The sequence below is a fragment of the Danio aesculapii genome, chromosome 4 (assembly GCF_903798145.1).
Source record: "Danio aesculapii chromosome 4, fDanAes4.1, whole genome shotgun sequence".
NCBI classification, from domain to species: domain Eukaryota; kingdom Metazoa; phylum Chordata; class Actinopteri; order Cypriniformes; family Danionidae; genus Danio; species Danio aesculapii.
Genome location: NC_079438.1, coordinates 38,202,388 through 38,216,359, shown reverse-complemented (window position 1 = coordinate 38,216,359; position 13,972 = coordinate 38,202,388). Strand labels below are relative to the sequence as shown.

At 39.3% G+C, this 13,972-nt stretch overlaps 1 protein-coding gene across 2 annotated transcripts in view; it reads left to right on the top strand.

The window, feature by feature from the left end:
- The window catches only part of nav3 (neuron navigator 3), a 103,024-nt gene that overhangs the window by 40,940 nt on the left and 48,112 nt on the right, over nt 1-13,972 (top strand). For both annotated transcript variants that reach the window (XM_056455591.1, XM_056455590.1), the window contains exon 2: nt 13,470-13,587. In XM_056455591.1, the coding sequence (XP_056311566.1) occupies nt 13,470-13,587 (118 nt within the window). The remainder of the gene's footprint in view (nt 1-13,469; nt 13,588-13,972) is intronic.

The following is a 13,972-nucleotide window of genomic DNA, read 5'->3' as shown; positions in this document are numbered from 1 at the left end:
TCTTGTCAATCACAAGAAGACAAGCTGACAATTGATTTTTAATAATGTCTGATATTAAATAAATGTATACATTAGTTAGTCTGGACACTTTTCATTTAATTTACACAGTTGTTTAATTTATTGTTTATTTGTTTATTTATCTATTTTAAGAATGGTTTTTCTTGGAACAGTTGATTGAGGCAAATATTTAATTCTTTTATTTATTTGTTTAAAATATATTTTTACGAGAGTTTAGGAAGTTCATACAGTGCTTCAAATGTGTGTTTTTCGGAAGAAGAAGTGTCTTATTCCGACCAATGTTGCATTTATTTGATGTAAAGTATAGAAAGTGTAATATTGTGAAAACATATTAATATTCATTCATTCATTTTCCTTCAGCTTAGTCTCTATTTCAGAGGTTGCCACAGCAGAATAAACCGCCAACTATTATGGCTTATGTTTTACACAGCGGATACCCTTCCATCTGCAACCCAGTACTGGGAAACATCCATACACACTTATTCACACACATACACTATGAACATTTTAGATTATTCAATTTACCTAAAGCGCATGTGGACTGTGGGGGAACCGAAGCACCCAGAGGAAACCCACACCAGCACGGGGAGAACATGCAAACTCCACACAGAAATGCCAACTGACCCAGCTGGGTCTCGAACCAGCAACCTTCTTGCTGTGAGGTGACAGTGCTAACCACTGAACCACCGTGTAAGCCACATATTAACATTTTAATGGTAATTTAAATCTTGTGATGGCACACACAGCTAAATTTTAAAGGGCCATGAAACCCCCTGCCTCAGCAGGGTGTTTTCATACCTCTAGTTTGGAAAAAGTCAGGAAAGTGGGTGTGTCTAGCTCTGTTTAGGTGGGAGTGTTGGGGGAGGGAAAGAGGGTAGGATTTGGATAAAAATGGGAGTTTACATTTGGGCATGCGCTGATTTTCACCGAGGCAAAACAAACACACAGACGCAGGGGAGACAGTGACTGTGGAATGTTTGATGCCGCACATCGTATAAGAGAGAGAAAAAAACCCTCCGCATTTCTCTGTAACTTAGATGCACTGGGTAGGTAGCGTCAGAAAGTCGTGTGTGTATAGACTGTCACAAAATGCGGCAAAAATTCAACACGACAGTATAGTTTGATTGCGGTGTTTACATGTTTACACTCAGAGAGCAGCATTTACAGCGGATCTTTCAGTCCATAATATTGTAGTGATGTTAACATACTGTAAACTTAGTAACTAAATCATTTTGACTAAGGTCTGTCTTTAAACACCGAAAGAGTACTGCTGACGATACGAACTAACTTTGCCATCTGAATGAACAAAAAAAGGGCACTGATCACACACACTTACCAAATCTGTAGAGACAGGACAATCAACACCAACTGGAGCCACCTCTTTATTAAAAGGAGACAAGCGGCAAATCAGGATTTCACCATTTCCAGATGTGAAAAGCTCTTGGGTAAAAAATGTTCCTTAGACACGTATTTTTGTCGCGCATTGCGTGCACTGTAATCCACACGTGAGTCCAGCTGCGCTCTCATAGCGGGAAAATGAAAACAAATCCTTTGTTGCAGCACATTAATAAACACAACACTGACGACCAGTGTCTCCAAACTGTTCATGTTTTTCTTCCGCTTGTTTTGGCAACACAACGTGGCGTCTCTCTGCCGTCTGAACACTGTATCAGGTAAAAACAGTCTTCGCAGCTATTATGCATATTAATGAAGTTGCACCGCATACACAATAGAGCACGCATATAGGTTTGAAGTCTTTCTCATGAATGAATGCAGCACACTCAGAGATATCACAAAGTACTCCCAGATACAGCCAGTCTCCATGCTGGAATACACACAAGGATCTAATCAGCGTGACGCAGCTTCAAAAATTCATTTCAAACCAGAAGAACGAATTTGCTCGAAATAACACAAAACAACCAATTTTCACTTTTTAGTGAAATATATGTGTTCTAATCGTGTTTTTAGCAGCATGGAACACATATATGACTGTCAACAGTGATTTAGTGATCAAGCCATAAAAAACTGTAAAAAAACAATACTTAGCATTTAAAAATGTACTGTTGCCTTAAATTGCTGTCTGTATGGGTAGCTGTCTAGGTTTTGGAGCACAATTGATGTCTCTACCCCTCAAACCTCCTACATGTACATATCTGTCACTTGTTGCAGACTAACTGGTGCTCAGTAAAGTGTTGATGGAGGCTAATTACACGTTTGCTATTTTTCTAAAGAGGGTGATTTATTTAGTGAAAGTGGCTCTTACAGGTCTGCTGCTAATTATAGAGACATACACAAATTGCATTGTGTCACAAAGAGATGAAAAGGTTCTTGCTAGTATAACTGAAATGATATTTCCTAGATCAGCTATATATATATATATATATATATATATATATATATATATATATATATATATATATATATATATATATATATATAGATCAACAAAGATGGTTTACTCATGTGCACTATTGCAATAATATCAGTATGACTGCCACAGCAAAGGAAGTCTTGCCTTCCAGTTGAAATAGCAGATTTTCTTCGTAGTTACAGCATCCCCTGTCATTTGAAAACTACTGTTTTAGATTTTATTGCTGATTTGAAATATTTAATCAGTAAATTATATTTCAGAGCTGTACATCGATGGATTTGCTCTTCATTATTTGATCTTCCAGCAGTGAAATTTAAACCACACTGAACTGAACTAAACTGAACTTCAACTTCAAAACTGGACTGACACAGTTTCAGTTTACTACAACTTTTCTGTTAAGCTGCTTTGACACAATCTACATTGTAAAAGCACTATATAAATAAAGATGAATTAAATAGAATTGTTGCAAATATGGCCACAGAGTGAACAGACTTTCCTTCAAATTGACTTTGTATATGCATTACACACATACCTGAAGAGAAATATTGTTTAGTCAGAGTTTAGACCTGCCACACAGCAAATCACAGGAACTTTTCTTGAAGGGGACGCACGTCCTCTCTCTCTGTAAACAAACCTGCAAGTGTGTCAGTTCACGTGTGATTTCACAGACATAAAATGCCATAACGCAACGATTTTTGATATTACGGTGTATTGGTACAGCCCTATAAACCCATTTGTAAGTCACTTTGGATGAAAGTGTCTGCTAAATGAATAAATGTGTCTTAAAATGCATTGTGCTTTATGTTAAAAATAATAATAATATAAGTATTATGACCTGCAGCTACAATCACTTGCGACAAGATACACTAGATTACAATGTGTAAAGGGATGCATTATGAATAACATTAATGCATTATATATAGGCTATGGCCTTCATAGAAAGTGTTACTGAGTGTTGCTGCATTTCACCTTGAGACAACAGAATTATTTAAAGACTCAGATGGTTAAGCTCTATTTCACACTGGATCCCACTGGATATACTTTCATTTTCTCATTATCCCTTTCAGCTGAATGAAATGTGCTTACTAATTAGATGACAAAACCTTCTTTGGAAGCATTGCATGGTTTAGTAATGGCGTGTTTTGAAATGGGGCAGCCTAGGGAGATTTCTCTTTTTTGCAATGGTGGAAGTAAGCATGACTACATTGTAAGTCATAATAAACAGCACCTTGTTTTGTTTATTATGATTTCCATGGTAAATTGTTGGATAGTGGAGAGCTGTCGCTCAAAATTGACAGGTTAATATTGACATGGAAACTTCTGACTTGTGATTGCCGCATATTCTGGGCAAGATCCATCTGCAGTGTTTGACTGACATATAAAGCAGCCAACCCAAGTCTAAAGTTCACATTTGATCCAATTAAATCTTGGCATTTTTGTTGAATCCTCCCTGGTGACACTTGGAACAGTATGCCCTTCACTGTTTGTGCTCTAGAAATGCAGGGAGACTTTATAAAGTCCCCTCGGCTTCCCGTAACTCCCGAATGTCACTTCACAGCTTTTGTGTTTTCTTCCCACATGTTTCTGTCCCCAGTTTTCTTCATCTCTGTATCTTTCTGTCCCTCCCTGTCGCTTTCTCGCTCTCCCCATTCAGCTGATTGACAACGGCAAGAGAATTTAAGAGACTGGCACCCCTGCCGTGAAGTCCTTCATATCTCTGTTTCAACTTTCATCAAACGAGAGTGCTTTGTTGGCATATGCCTCTGTGTATCAGAACCAAAAACATTCCCACTTTTCTGGGCTACACAAAAAATATTTTAAAGTTTTATTATCAAATGTTCTGTTTTAAAGTTAGAATATGATTAGATTTTCAAAACTGTAATAAATGTTTTTTTTAATTACAGTGTTCATATCATAAATATAATTAGGTGCTGCATTTTCATAAGTAATGTATAAAATAATACAGAAATATGAATACACACGCACATACAGTGCCGGACAAAAATGAGTACAGCTTTTACCGATATCTGTTTTAAATGATACTTTCTATAGGCTGATGTACAATAAGATAGTTTTATACAGTAAATATATTACATTAGTAAGTTAGTAAGTAAGTACCATGTATTTACATTATATGTGTATAAAGCGCATTTACGCGGGGGGGGGGGGGGGGGGGGGATGGGGGTGGGTGGTCGGGTCTCAACACACCACCACCAGTGTGCAGCAACCACTTGGATGATGCGATGGCAGCCACAGGACAATGGCACCAGTGCGCTCACCATACACCAGCTGTAGGTGGAGTGGATAATCAGTGATAAAGGCAATTCGGTGGATGTGGATGATTGGGAGGCCATGATGGGTAAGGGGCGATGGAGAGAATTTTGCCAGGACACTGTATTTCCTAGCCAAATTCTTTAAAAAAAAAAAGTCTCATGGTGTTTTTAATGACCACAAAGAGTCAGGACTATGGTTTAATGTCTCATGCGAAAGATGGCGCTCACCAACAATAAAGTCTCCCCTTCACTTTACTGGTGCATTAGGACTCACATAGACCACAGGTTGAGTGCCCCCTGGAGGCCTCACTAACACCAACTTTCAACACCAACCTATTCAGTACCAAAGTCAAAAGTGAAACTAATTAAACAAAACAACTTAAGATCACAACAATAAATATGTTGGGGCAAAAGAAAAAAATGACGAGAACCATAAAAAAGTAGTACATTTCATTAATATTTTGTTAAATATAGTTTAAAACAATTAATTAGAATTTTTATGTGTTATATTTGTATTCCTAAAGATGTTAGGTGACCAAACTCTTATTTTAATGAATATAATTGTCTAATAAAACATGTTTTGTTTTTAATGCATTAAAATATATTGTCTGTATTAACAAAAAAATGGATACAAATATACATTTTAAACTAATTTTAGTTTAACAATAATTTATGTACTAATTTGTGCATTTATGCTGTGCAATGTGTGTGCGTTGAGTAGTTTTATTTATATTATTAATAATGTTTTTTTTGCACTAAACATGTTATTGGCAGGTTTCATGTGGGAAAAGAATACTGCTCAGGTTTTATAGACAAACTACATCCCATTTGCATATGAGGAAAGGTATTTTATTTGTTGCCTGGCAGAAATTCCAGCCATTAACAAGTGGCAAGGTTACAAATGTGTTTGATTTTACAACGTGTTGCATTATTTTCCACTTAAAGAGGCATTTTTCCTGTACGGTGCTCAAAGGAGAAGAGTTTGGCCGTAGCTGTGAATGTTTGTGGACCTTTAATGAAGCGGCCACGAGGCTGACAGGTGCGATTATTGGGAACATTAAGTGAGATGAAGGGCTTCTGGCTCCTTTGGACAAGATAATGATGTTTGTACTGGAAGAAAGAAATCCAGAAACTGTTTAAAGACGCTTTGAGAGAAAGCGAACAAGTTTGGCATAGCGATGTCTTCCAGATGTGTGAAATACTGTAGACCAGTTTAGTCCGTGAAGTAGATTTCTCAAGCTTTCAGCATATATATAGACAATGGTGTTAATGTTAGAAATGTTCTTTGTTGACAAGTAGGCACTATGCCACGGATATGTTATGCATAGACTTGAAACTGTGTTCCCCATTGGAGCACCCAAGCTCTATAAAGAGCTTTTCACACAACCTACTTCATTTAACATCAGTGTTTGGTTTGCTTGGATAACAAGAACACTATTTTCACCCACAAACCATACCAGAGTCAGCCTAAAAATGCTGGTCTGGAATATTGTTCATGTGAACTGCGGTTGCTCAAACTTTATATTTTAGTTCTTTCAGTCTCTTTCCTATCTCTGAGCCACAACTCCAACTTCAATTGTTGGTCACGAAACAGCTATTATGTCCGAACCCATAACACCAAGGCAAAGACAGAGGGTCATTTCATCATAATGTAGCCTTGTTTCACACACATCATCATCGGCCATTGATTTTTACAGTCTTCTTTACTCTGGAGAATATTCTCAGAAGATACTTTAATTACCGAACTGCGGAGCTGGGAATTCTCTCAGTCTGTATGCTTTGGTATGGATGTTAGCTGCTCCGTGGGGATTCTCAGGGGAAACTAGACTAAATGAGTCTCTGTTTGCAGCCCTCATGAAGATTCGGATGTACGATCAACATTCAAACCAACACTATTAACTCCATTGACAGCAACTGACATTGATTAATTCAAGTCAGCTAATGAATCTGGCTGCCGGTTGTGTGGGTCTTCAGTCAAGAGCACGCAAATGGCAAACCTGTTATCTTCCTACATGCTGATATATAATTAGGAGGAACATTTCACCAGTTTATGTTGGTCAATTTTGAAATCTCATCAATGAGAATGCTGTCGGGCCGATTTGCATCCTATAAATTTCACACTCTCCAAATGTCAGCTTCACACCGAGTCAACAATGATAATGTCATGCCAGGTTAGAGGAAGGGACATTTCTCATGCTCTCGGTTCAAGAGTGTGTGTGTGTGGGTGTCCTGGCCGAGACTAGCGTTTAGGAGGCACATCTCTCAATGGGACGAGGGGCAGCCAAGGGCCAGCGCACACACAGGAAACTAGTACTGACAGCCCAACTGCCTGCACTTCCTGTCAAAGCGCGCAGTGGCGTCTCGTCCTTGCAGAAACGACAAACACTCTCGCCCTTCTGTGCTGAGGGTCTCGTCTGGGAGCAATGTTTGAAATACACATTCACAACCGTACACACACAATAAAACCCTAGACCCCATCCTTTTCCAATCTCCCCCAAGCCAAATGAGAGAATCACAGCCATATGTCAGCCGTCTGCGCTTCCACTCATGTGGTGGAACGCTGTGCCTCGGTATGAATGGAAAACTACCATGAAATCAATGGAGAAACTGCATTAAACTGAGTGTCGCACAGACTGACGGCTGGTCCGCTATGGGTAAACAGCAGTAAGCTGTGTTTGCTGCCGCCTCAGCCCTGATTCAGCAAAGTCTTGCTCATCTACAATGTCATAAGATGATGATTCCCTTTCCTCAAGGTGTCTCACTATTCCTGCTTACTGCTGACACATTCTGTACTGTACGTTTCCCTCTGCTTTCTCTTTATTTAATTATTTTTGTAGGTTTTATGATAAAAATGTTTTTCCTCCCTGCACATATCATTCCAAACCCAGACTTTTTTCTAAAAACAATATTTTAAAAAGTGTATTATAAAATAGTATTTTGATTGAATAGACCAAAATATTCTTCAGAAAATATCATTTAGTGTCCCATAGAAAACAAAAAAGGTTTAAAACAACATTAGTGGGAATAAACTATGATAGAATATATTTATTTTAAAGTACAATCTCAGAAGTACAGGTACCAAAGCTGTCACTAAGGTGCTATTTTTTCAATAGGTACATTTTTGCAGTTAAATGGTCCATATTGGTATCTTAAATGTACATATTAGCATCTAAACATGTACTATTGCACTGTTAAAGTACTAATATGTACCTTTAAGGTATCAATATGAGGACCCTTTGGATCAATGGTCTCAAACTCAATTCCTGGAGGGCCGCAGCTCTGCATAGTTTAGCTCGAACCACCTCTAACTCACACCTGCTTAGTAGTTTCTAGTTTTTTTTAGAACACCTTGATTTGTTGGATAAGCTGTGTTTGATTAGGGTTGGAGCAAAACAGTGCAGTGCTGTGGCCCTTCAGGAATCTATTTTGAGACCTGTGATTTAGATACAAATGTGTACCCTTTGAAAATGTACTGCCCCAGTGACAGCTCTTGTACGTTTAAGGTTTAAACTTTGCCATATGTTACCATGGTTAGTAAGATATCTTTTTCAAGAAATCAACATGTTTATTTAGTCAGGATGAGTTTAAGACATTTATGAATCTCCAAAATGTCTAGGAGGGTAAATGTTTATTTTTTTAACTGAGCCCCATTAACCACATAGAACAGCCTATCAAACATGTAAAGATACTCTAAAACACTCATAACATCTAAGAAACGACATACTGTAGAAATGCTGTTTGCCTTCTGCTCATCTACAAGCAATCACTAATAACACTTACAATGTAGTCAGATTTTATATTCGTGCTGTAATTGTTTAAAAACAAAGCTGTTGTGTAACAACTTCCTAGTTGATTTAGCTCTATCCATTTTCCTTGATTTTGTTTTCAATTATTATAATAAATTCCTTTAATAAGATATAGAACGGTTTACAATCCCACGCGGCCCTATTCAACTTAATTTACAGCATTACACAACAGCCCTCAAGTGTTTCAGGGCTGTTAAATATTCCATATGCTTACGGGGCCCCTTATAAATTATAAGCAAAACAATTCCATCCTTTTTGCTGCACAGTCCTGTGAATTATAATCTAAAAGCATTCAAATAAACCCAAATACGGTCTGTTGATCAGTCTGAACTCACAGACCTCTCTGGCTCATGCATGACAGCTTTTCTCAGCAGCTGATTCCCCCTATTGGACAAACGCAGCAACTGCAGGCTTCCAGTACCTGCGCAGTTATAGGCACTGCATAGAGAGCAGACTGTAGAGAGAGCCGAACGCTGCCGTTTATCAACGGGACGCTGAGGACGGGGACAACCTGGACTCAGATACTCTTTAAGAGGTACACACACTTTACTTGGGCTTAACTTGAGCAGGCTGAAACAGCAGGGACTGTTGGCTGCTTCTTAGAGTCAGGGACAAAGCCTGGGGATTTGTGTTTTTGTTTGATGGATGTGTGTGTCTGGACCCATGTATGTGTGCGTTGGCAACCTGCTCGCGAGGGGAGGAGGCTGCGCTCATGAATGACAGCCGTGTGAGTGTGTGTCGGTTTAATGCTGTGTGAACGCTGAGGGTGGCATAGTTAGGTTTTAGAGTGAAGTGATGCATCAGCCAAACAAACGTTTACTCATTAGTAGAGACAAAACCACAGTGTCAGAGCTGTTGGGATGAATCGAAAATAATGGCTTGCTGGAAAAGAAACAGTGACGCATGATAAATAGCTGTGAGTGAAGTCACAGGGTGCTAGGACACTAGATTAATGCAGTTTAGATGAGATACAGTGCACATCTGGGGACTAGGAGCATCGGGACTGACTTTGGGATGTGCTTGCATGCATGCTCACAGTGGGAAACATCAGCAAGTTTGTCCCCCAAAATAACGGGACAGGAAACTGTTTAACCTTGGCTCAATGTACTTCCCTCCGTGAAACTATCGGATTGAAAAGACTGCTTTACAGCCAGTTTCCTTCTGCCATAACAGACGCTTATTTACAGCTGCAGACTGGCCCGTTTCACCCTCCCTCGTGCCTGAGTGTTAATGGCAGCATTGATTAAAGCATTTACAGTGTGCTGCTGGTTATCATGTGCATTGGATAACAGAGCTTCTCTTTGCTATACTGTTGGTTGCCTAGGCTGATAAAAGTGTTAATGGTGGTTTTCAGATGAACCAATCTGTTGCTAAGAAGGTAAATGACTGTGGTAATGGTTCTCTCAGGGAGATTTCATCTGTATCCACTTCTGTCCTCATTAACAGGAGGAGGAGAGATTCCTTTAGCCTTATTTTAATGAGAATCTTCTCTTCCTCTACCTGTCAGCTTTTTATTTTTCGTTTTCCATTTATTTATTTATTTATTAAGCCCAAGTTAAAGCTGACGTGTGTAATTTTTTATGTTAAATGCCTTCTCTTATCTCAGCTTAATATGCAGAGAGAACTCTAGGTAACCCAATTTTCTCTGAAAAGTGAAATCACTGTGGCTCTGTGGTGGTTTCAAAACATTCATTTGTTTATTCAGCGTCCTGACCAGCACTGCACAGCAACATTAGCTTAGCCAATAGGATTTGAGGAGTGGCTGTTGGTCTGTCTAAAACAGGTGGCACAGAAATGAAACAGCTTTTAAGCAACATTAAATTTGATTAACTGTAGCAGACTAGGTTAGGTCCCAGGTTGTGAGGACCACAATTTAAGTGAAGCTTATTTATAAACTAATTTCAAGAGGATCACATGCTTATGATTGACCACAGCTGGTCACACATTAGCTGTCATATGATTTACCAATCATATGAATCCAAAAGCACATAAATAACTAGATTTTCTTGCCTTAGTCATCTTCCCCTCAAAGAATCCCCCTTTCCACCCCTACTTCTCCACCTCTTTCCTAGATTAATCTAAGAATGGCACAATGGCTCAGAGGTTAGCACTGTCTCCTCACAGCAAGAAGGTCACTGGTTCAAGTGCTGGCTGGGCCAGTTGACGTTTCTGTTTGGAGTTTACATGTTCTCCCTTAGCTTGCGTGGGTTTCCCCAGGGTACTCCGGTTTCCTCCCATAGTCCAAAGACATGCAGTATAAATGAATGGAATAAACCAAATTGCCACAGTATATAAGTGTTTTAGTACTGGGCATTCACCACATAGCCATATGCTGGTATAGTTGGTGATTCATTCCACTGTGGCAACCCCAAATAATCAAGGAATAGGCCGAGTTTGAATTCAGGGAGCTCTAGAGACCTACCCAAGCTCAGATTCCCTTCTCTCCCGATGAAGTGGGAGAGAGCCCCGGGCTCAAGGATCTTCTGAGCTCAGGGCACTCTCCCGGGACAGCATGCCAAACACACTTCATTATCAATCATCAGCTAATTCTGAACTCTTGAAATTCAGAAAGGTGTGATACATAGTGCGAAATAGAACTCTGCATTATAGCACTACTTCAACAGGTACACAAAACATTTTGTCTGTTTCAGAAGAAACATTTAGACGATACAGTACAAAATAGGTAGTAGAATACTGTAGACTCATAGACATCTTTCCTTTTCGTGTCCCATCTCATGGTGCCATCAGCACTGTTTTATTTCCTACCGTTTCTCAGTGAGTAGTCACATGGCATTTACGGCTTACCTGATTGGCTAACGTAATTAAGTTGAAAATATGAGCATTAAACCAGAGTTTACAAACATACGGCACAAAATACCTGACAGTACTATAGCCAGCTACCTTCCGGACAAGTAAAAGCAAGATATTTTAAAGTGTTACTAATTTCACAAATCTAAACATGAAATAGGCCATTTTTCTATTGTTTTTGGCTCTCTGTCTATCTCTCTCTTTCTCTCTGTCACTTCACTCTCTCATCTTGCTTTCTCTTATCAAGTCTCTCTCTGCTTTCTTTGTTGATCTCTGGGTGCAAAAGGCAATAAAAGGAAGACAGAGTGATTTTTCTTTCCTTCCTTTCAAAGGTCCAGATGAACATTTTCTGCCCGTTGAGCGCATGAACAATAGTGGCACTGCGGCACCCCGAATTCTCTCAACTCTCCGTTAGACAGGAAAAAGGGGAATGGGGTTGTGCTGCAAAGAATCGCTCTCTTGTACTCCACTTCCTTTTCTGACCTTTTGCATCAGTTTACTTCACCGACCTACTAAGGTAAAACAAAACCCTGCTTCCTCCTACATCCCGAGCCACAGGATGAACCAAAACATCAATATCTTAGCTAAACCATAACAGAGTTCACCTGGCTTTGCTGATGCTGCAGAAATGTGTAATATTTTTTTCACTTTTTTTGTTGTTGCCGTTTTCTCTGCCGTGACTGGAGGTGTTGGCATGTGTGGTAGTGTAGCTGTTTGTTTACTCAACTCTCTGAGGTGACTGTGGTTTGGAGTGGTGAGCGGCAGCCTTTATTGGATCTCTTTTGCATTGTGTTATGTTTAAGTGGGAGGATGACTAAAGGGCTCTTCATCACCCTGTTCTCGTTAACGACTTCTCATCATATGCTGAAACCACAACAGACAAAACCTTTGAACTGTGGCATCTTTGAGTGGAATGCTCCCTCTTGCCTGGCAAAGGCAGAAATCTGTTTAATTGGTCACTGTGTTTGAGTGCGGCTCAACTTTTGACATTTTATGAGACATTATAATATGGTCGAGAATGAAACTCTGCATGAATGAAAATTCCTTTGAAATTGTACTGGGTTTGTGGGAGTAAATTAACTTTACCACTTTAAATACATTTCAGTACATCATTCAAAAGTTTAACATGAAGCAGGGTGCAGATTATGGGGGTTTGGGGTGGTCTGACCACCCTAATTAAGGCTCAGAATGTATAAATGAAGCCAGAAAATATAGTAGAGCGATAGTAAGATGCTTGACCATTTTGACCAAGTCAGATACAGTACATGTTTTTGTTTGGTTGAGCTAGAAAAGTTGAGCCCCCCTGGTAGTCTTTGTATAATTAACACACTAATATGAAATGTTACAGAAAAGCCCCATACAGGCAACTTTATTAGTTGAAGGATGTGAGCTCTGAGAGTGTCCCTTTCCACTGGGGTGCTCTCACTTAGGTGGGAAATGGAAAACGGCTTGCCTCTTGTGTAATGAGATCTAATCCTAAGATCCCGATGAAAGAGCAGAGCTCTAAGATTTGCGACATGAGTTTTTAAGGGGCCCTAGAACAGCCCCCTGAGGAACACCATATCCAAGGAATCTTTTAGACATATTATTGAGACACTAGGGGGTTGCATTGGTTCGAACAGGCCTAGTATATTAAGCAATAAATAAAGACTTCCTATTTAGTTTTCCCTTGTGCTGCTTTTAGTTTTTCTTTGCTGTTTCAGTTCTGGTGACGCTCTGATATAAAAATGTACCTATGTACACCAAGGACCTAATTTAAAAGATACCTAAGATTTCAAAGCTCAAAGTGCTTTTAGAGAAGAATTAGCTTTTGGAAAAGTTCATTTGTCGTAAGTCAGTACTATCCGTGTAATCCACATCTGATTAAATGGATCAGCAGTGTCACAATGTCATGCAAGGCCTGGAATTCATCCTGAAGAAAATCCAGATAATCTATTACAACTGCTGAGGTCTCATTGATAGTTTTGATTAAATTGAGCTCAGCTTTTCCATACCGAAGCTGGCTACTTTTCTCTTTCCCTAATTTGCATTGCATGTGTTTCAGGTCAGTTCTGAGTAAATTGTCTGTGAAATAGATACATTTTGCCTGGTTAGGTCTTCTTCAGTAATCTGTATTGTCTGTCTAGACACTGTTTTCGTTTTTGTTCATCCATCTTCTTTTTCTTATAAGATTTTTTCTTATGCTCTCTATAGATCTACACTGATTGGGCGAACCATTATTTGGCCAAGTCCGGCTGTCCAAGGCTTATTAAGGACCTGACTCAGGACATACCCGATGGAGTTCTGCTGGCAGAAATCATCCAGATAATAGGTGAGAGCTCATACACAGTGCAAGCTAATAAATCTTCACAGTTCATTTGAGTGATAAATTTATTTGTGTAAAACATAACTACTTGCAGCGATTCATCTTCATATCATTCTGGTCACGTTGAACTAAATTAGAAGTGAAGAAAGCCAACAAAATGAGAATAGTACACTCCATTTCTACACTATTAAAGCATGTGTGTCCCATGTGTTCACTTTAGTGAGCCCAGCGTGGTTTGCGTTGTGTGCATGTGTGTCAGTCTGTCTTTTTTATTTTTCCTTCATTCTTTCTCCCCATCCCGTTTTCCCCTCCTCTGGGCTGTCCTGAAACTTTATTATGAACCTTCAGCACACAATGGCAGATCTTATGTCGCAAACTCACAACCGACAGC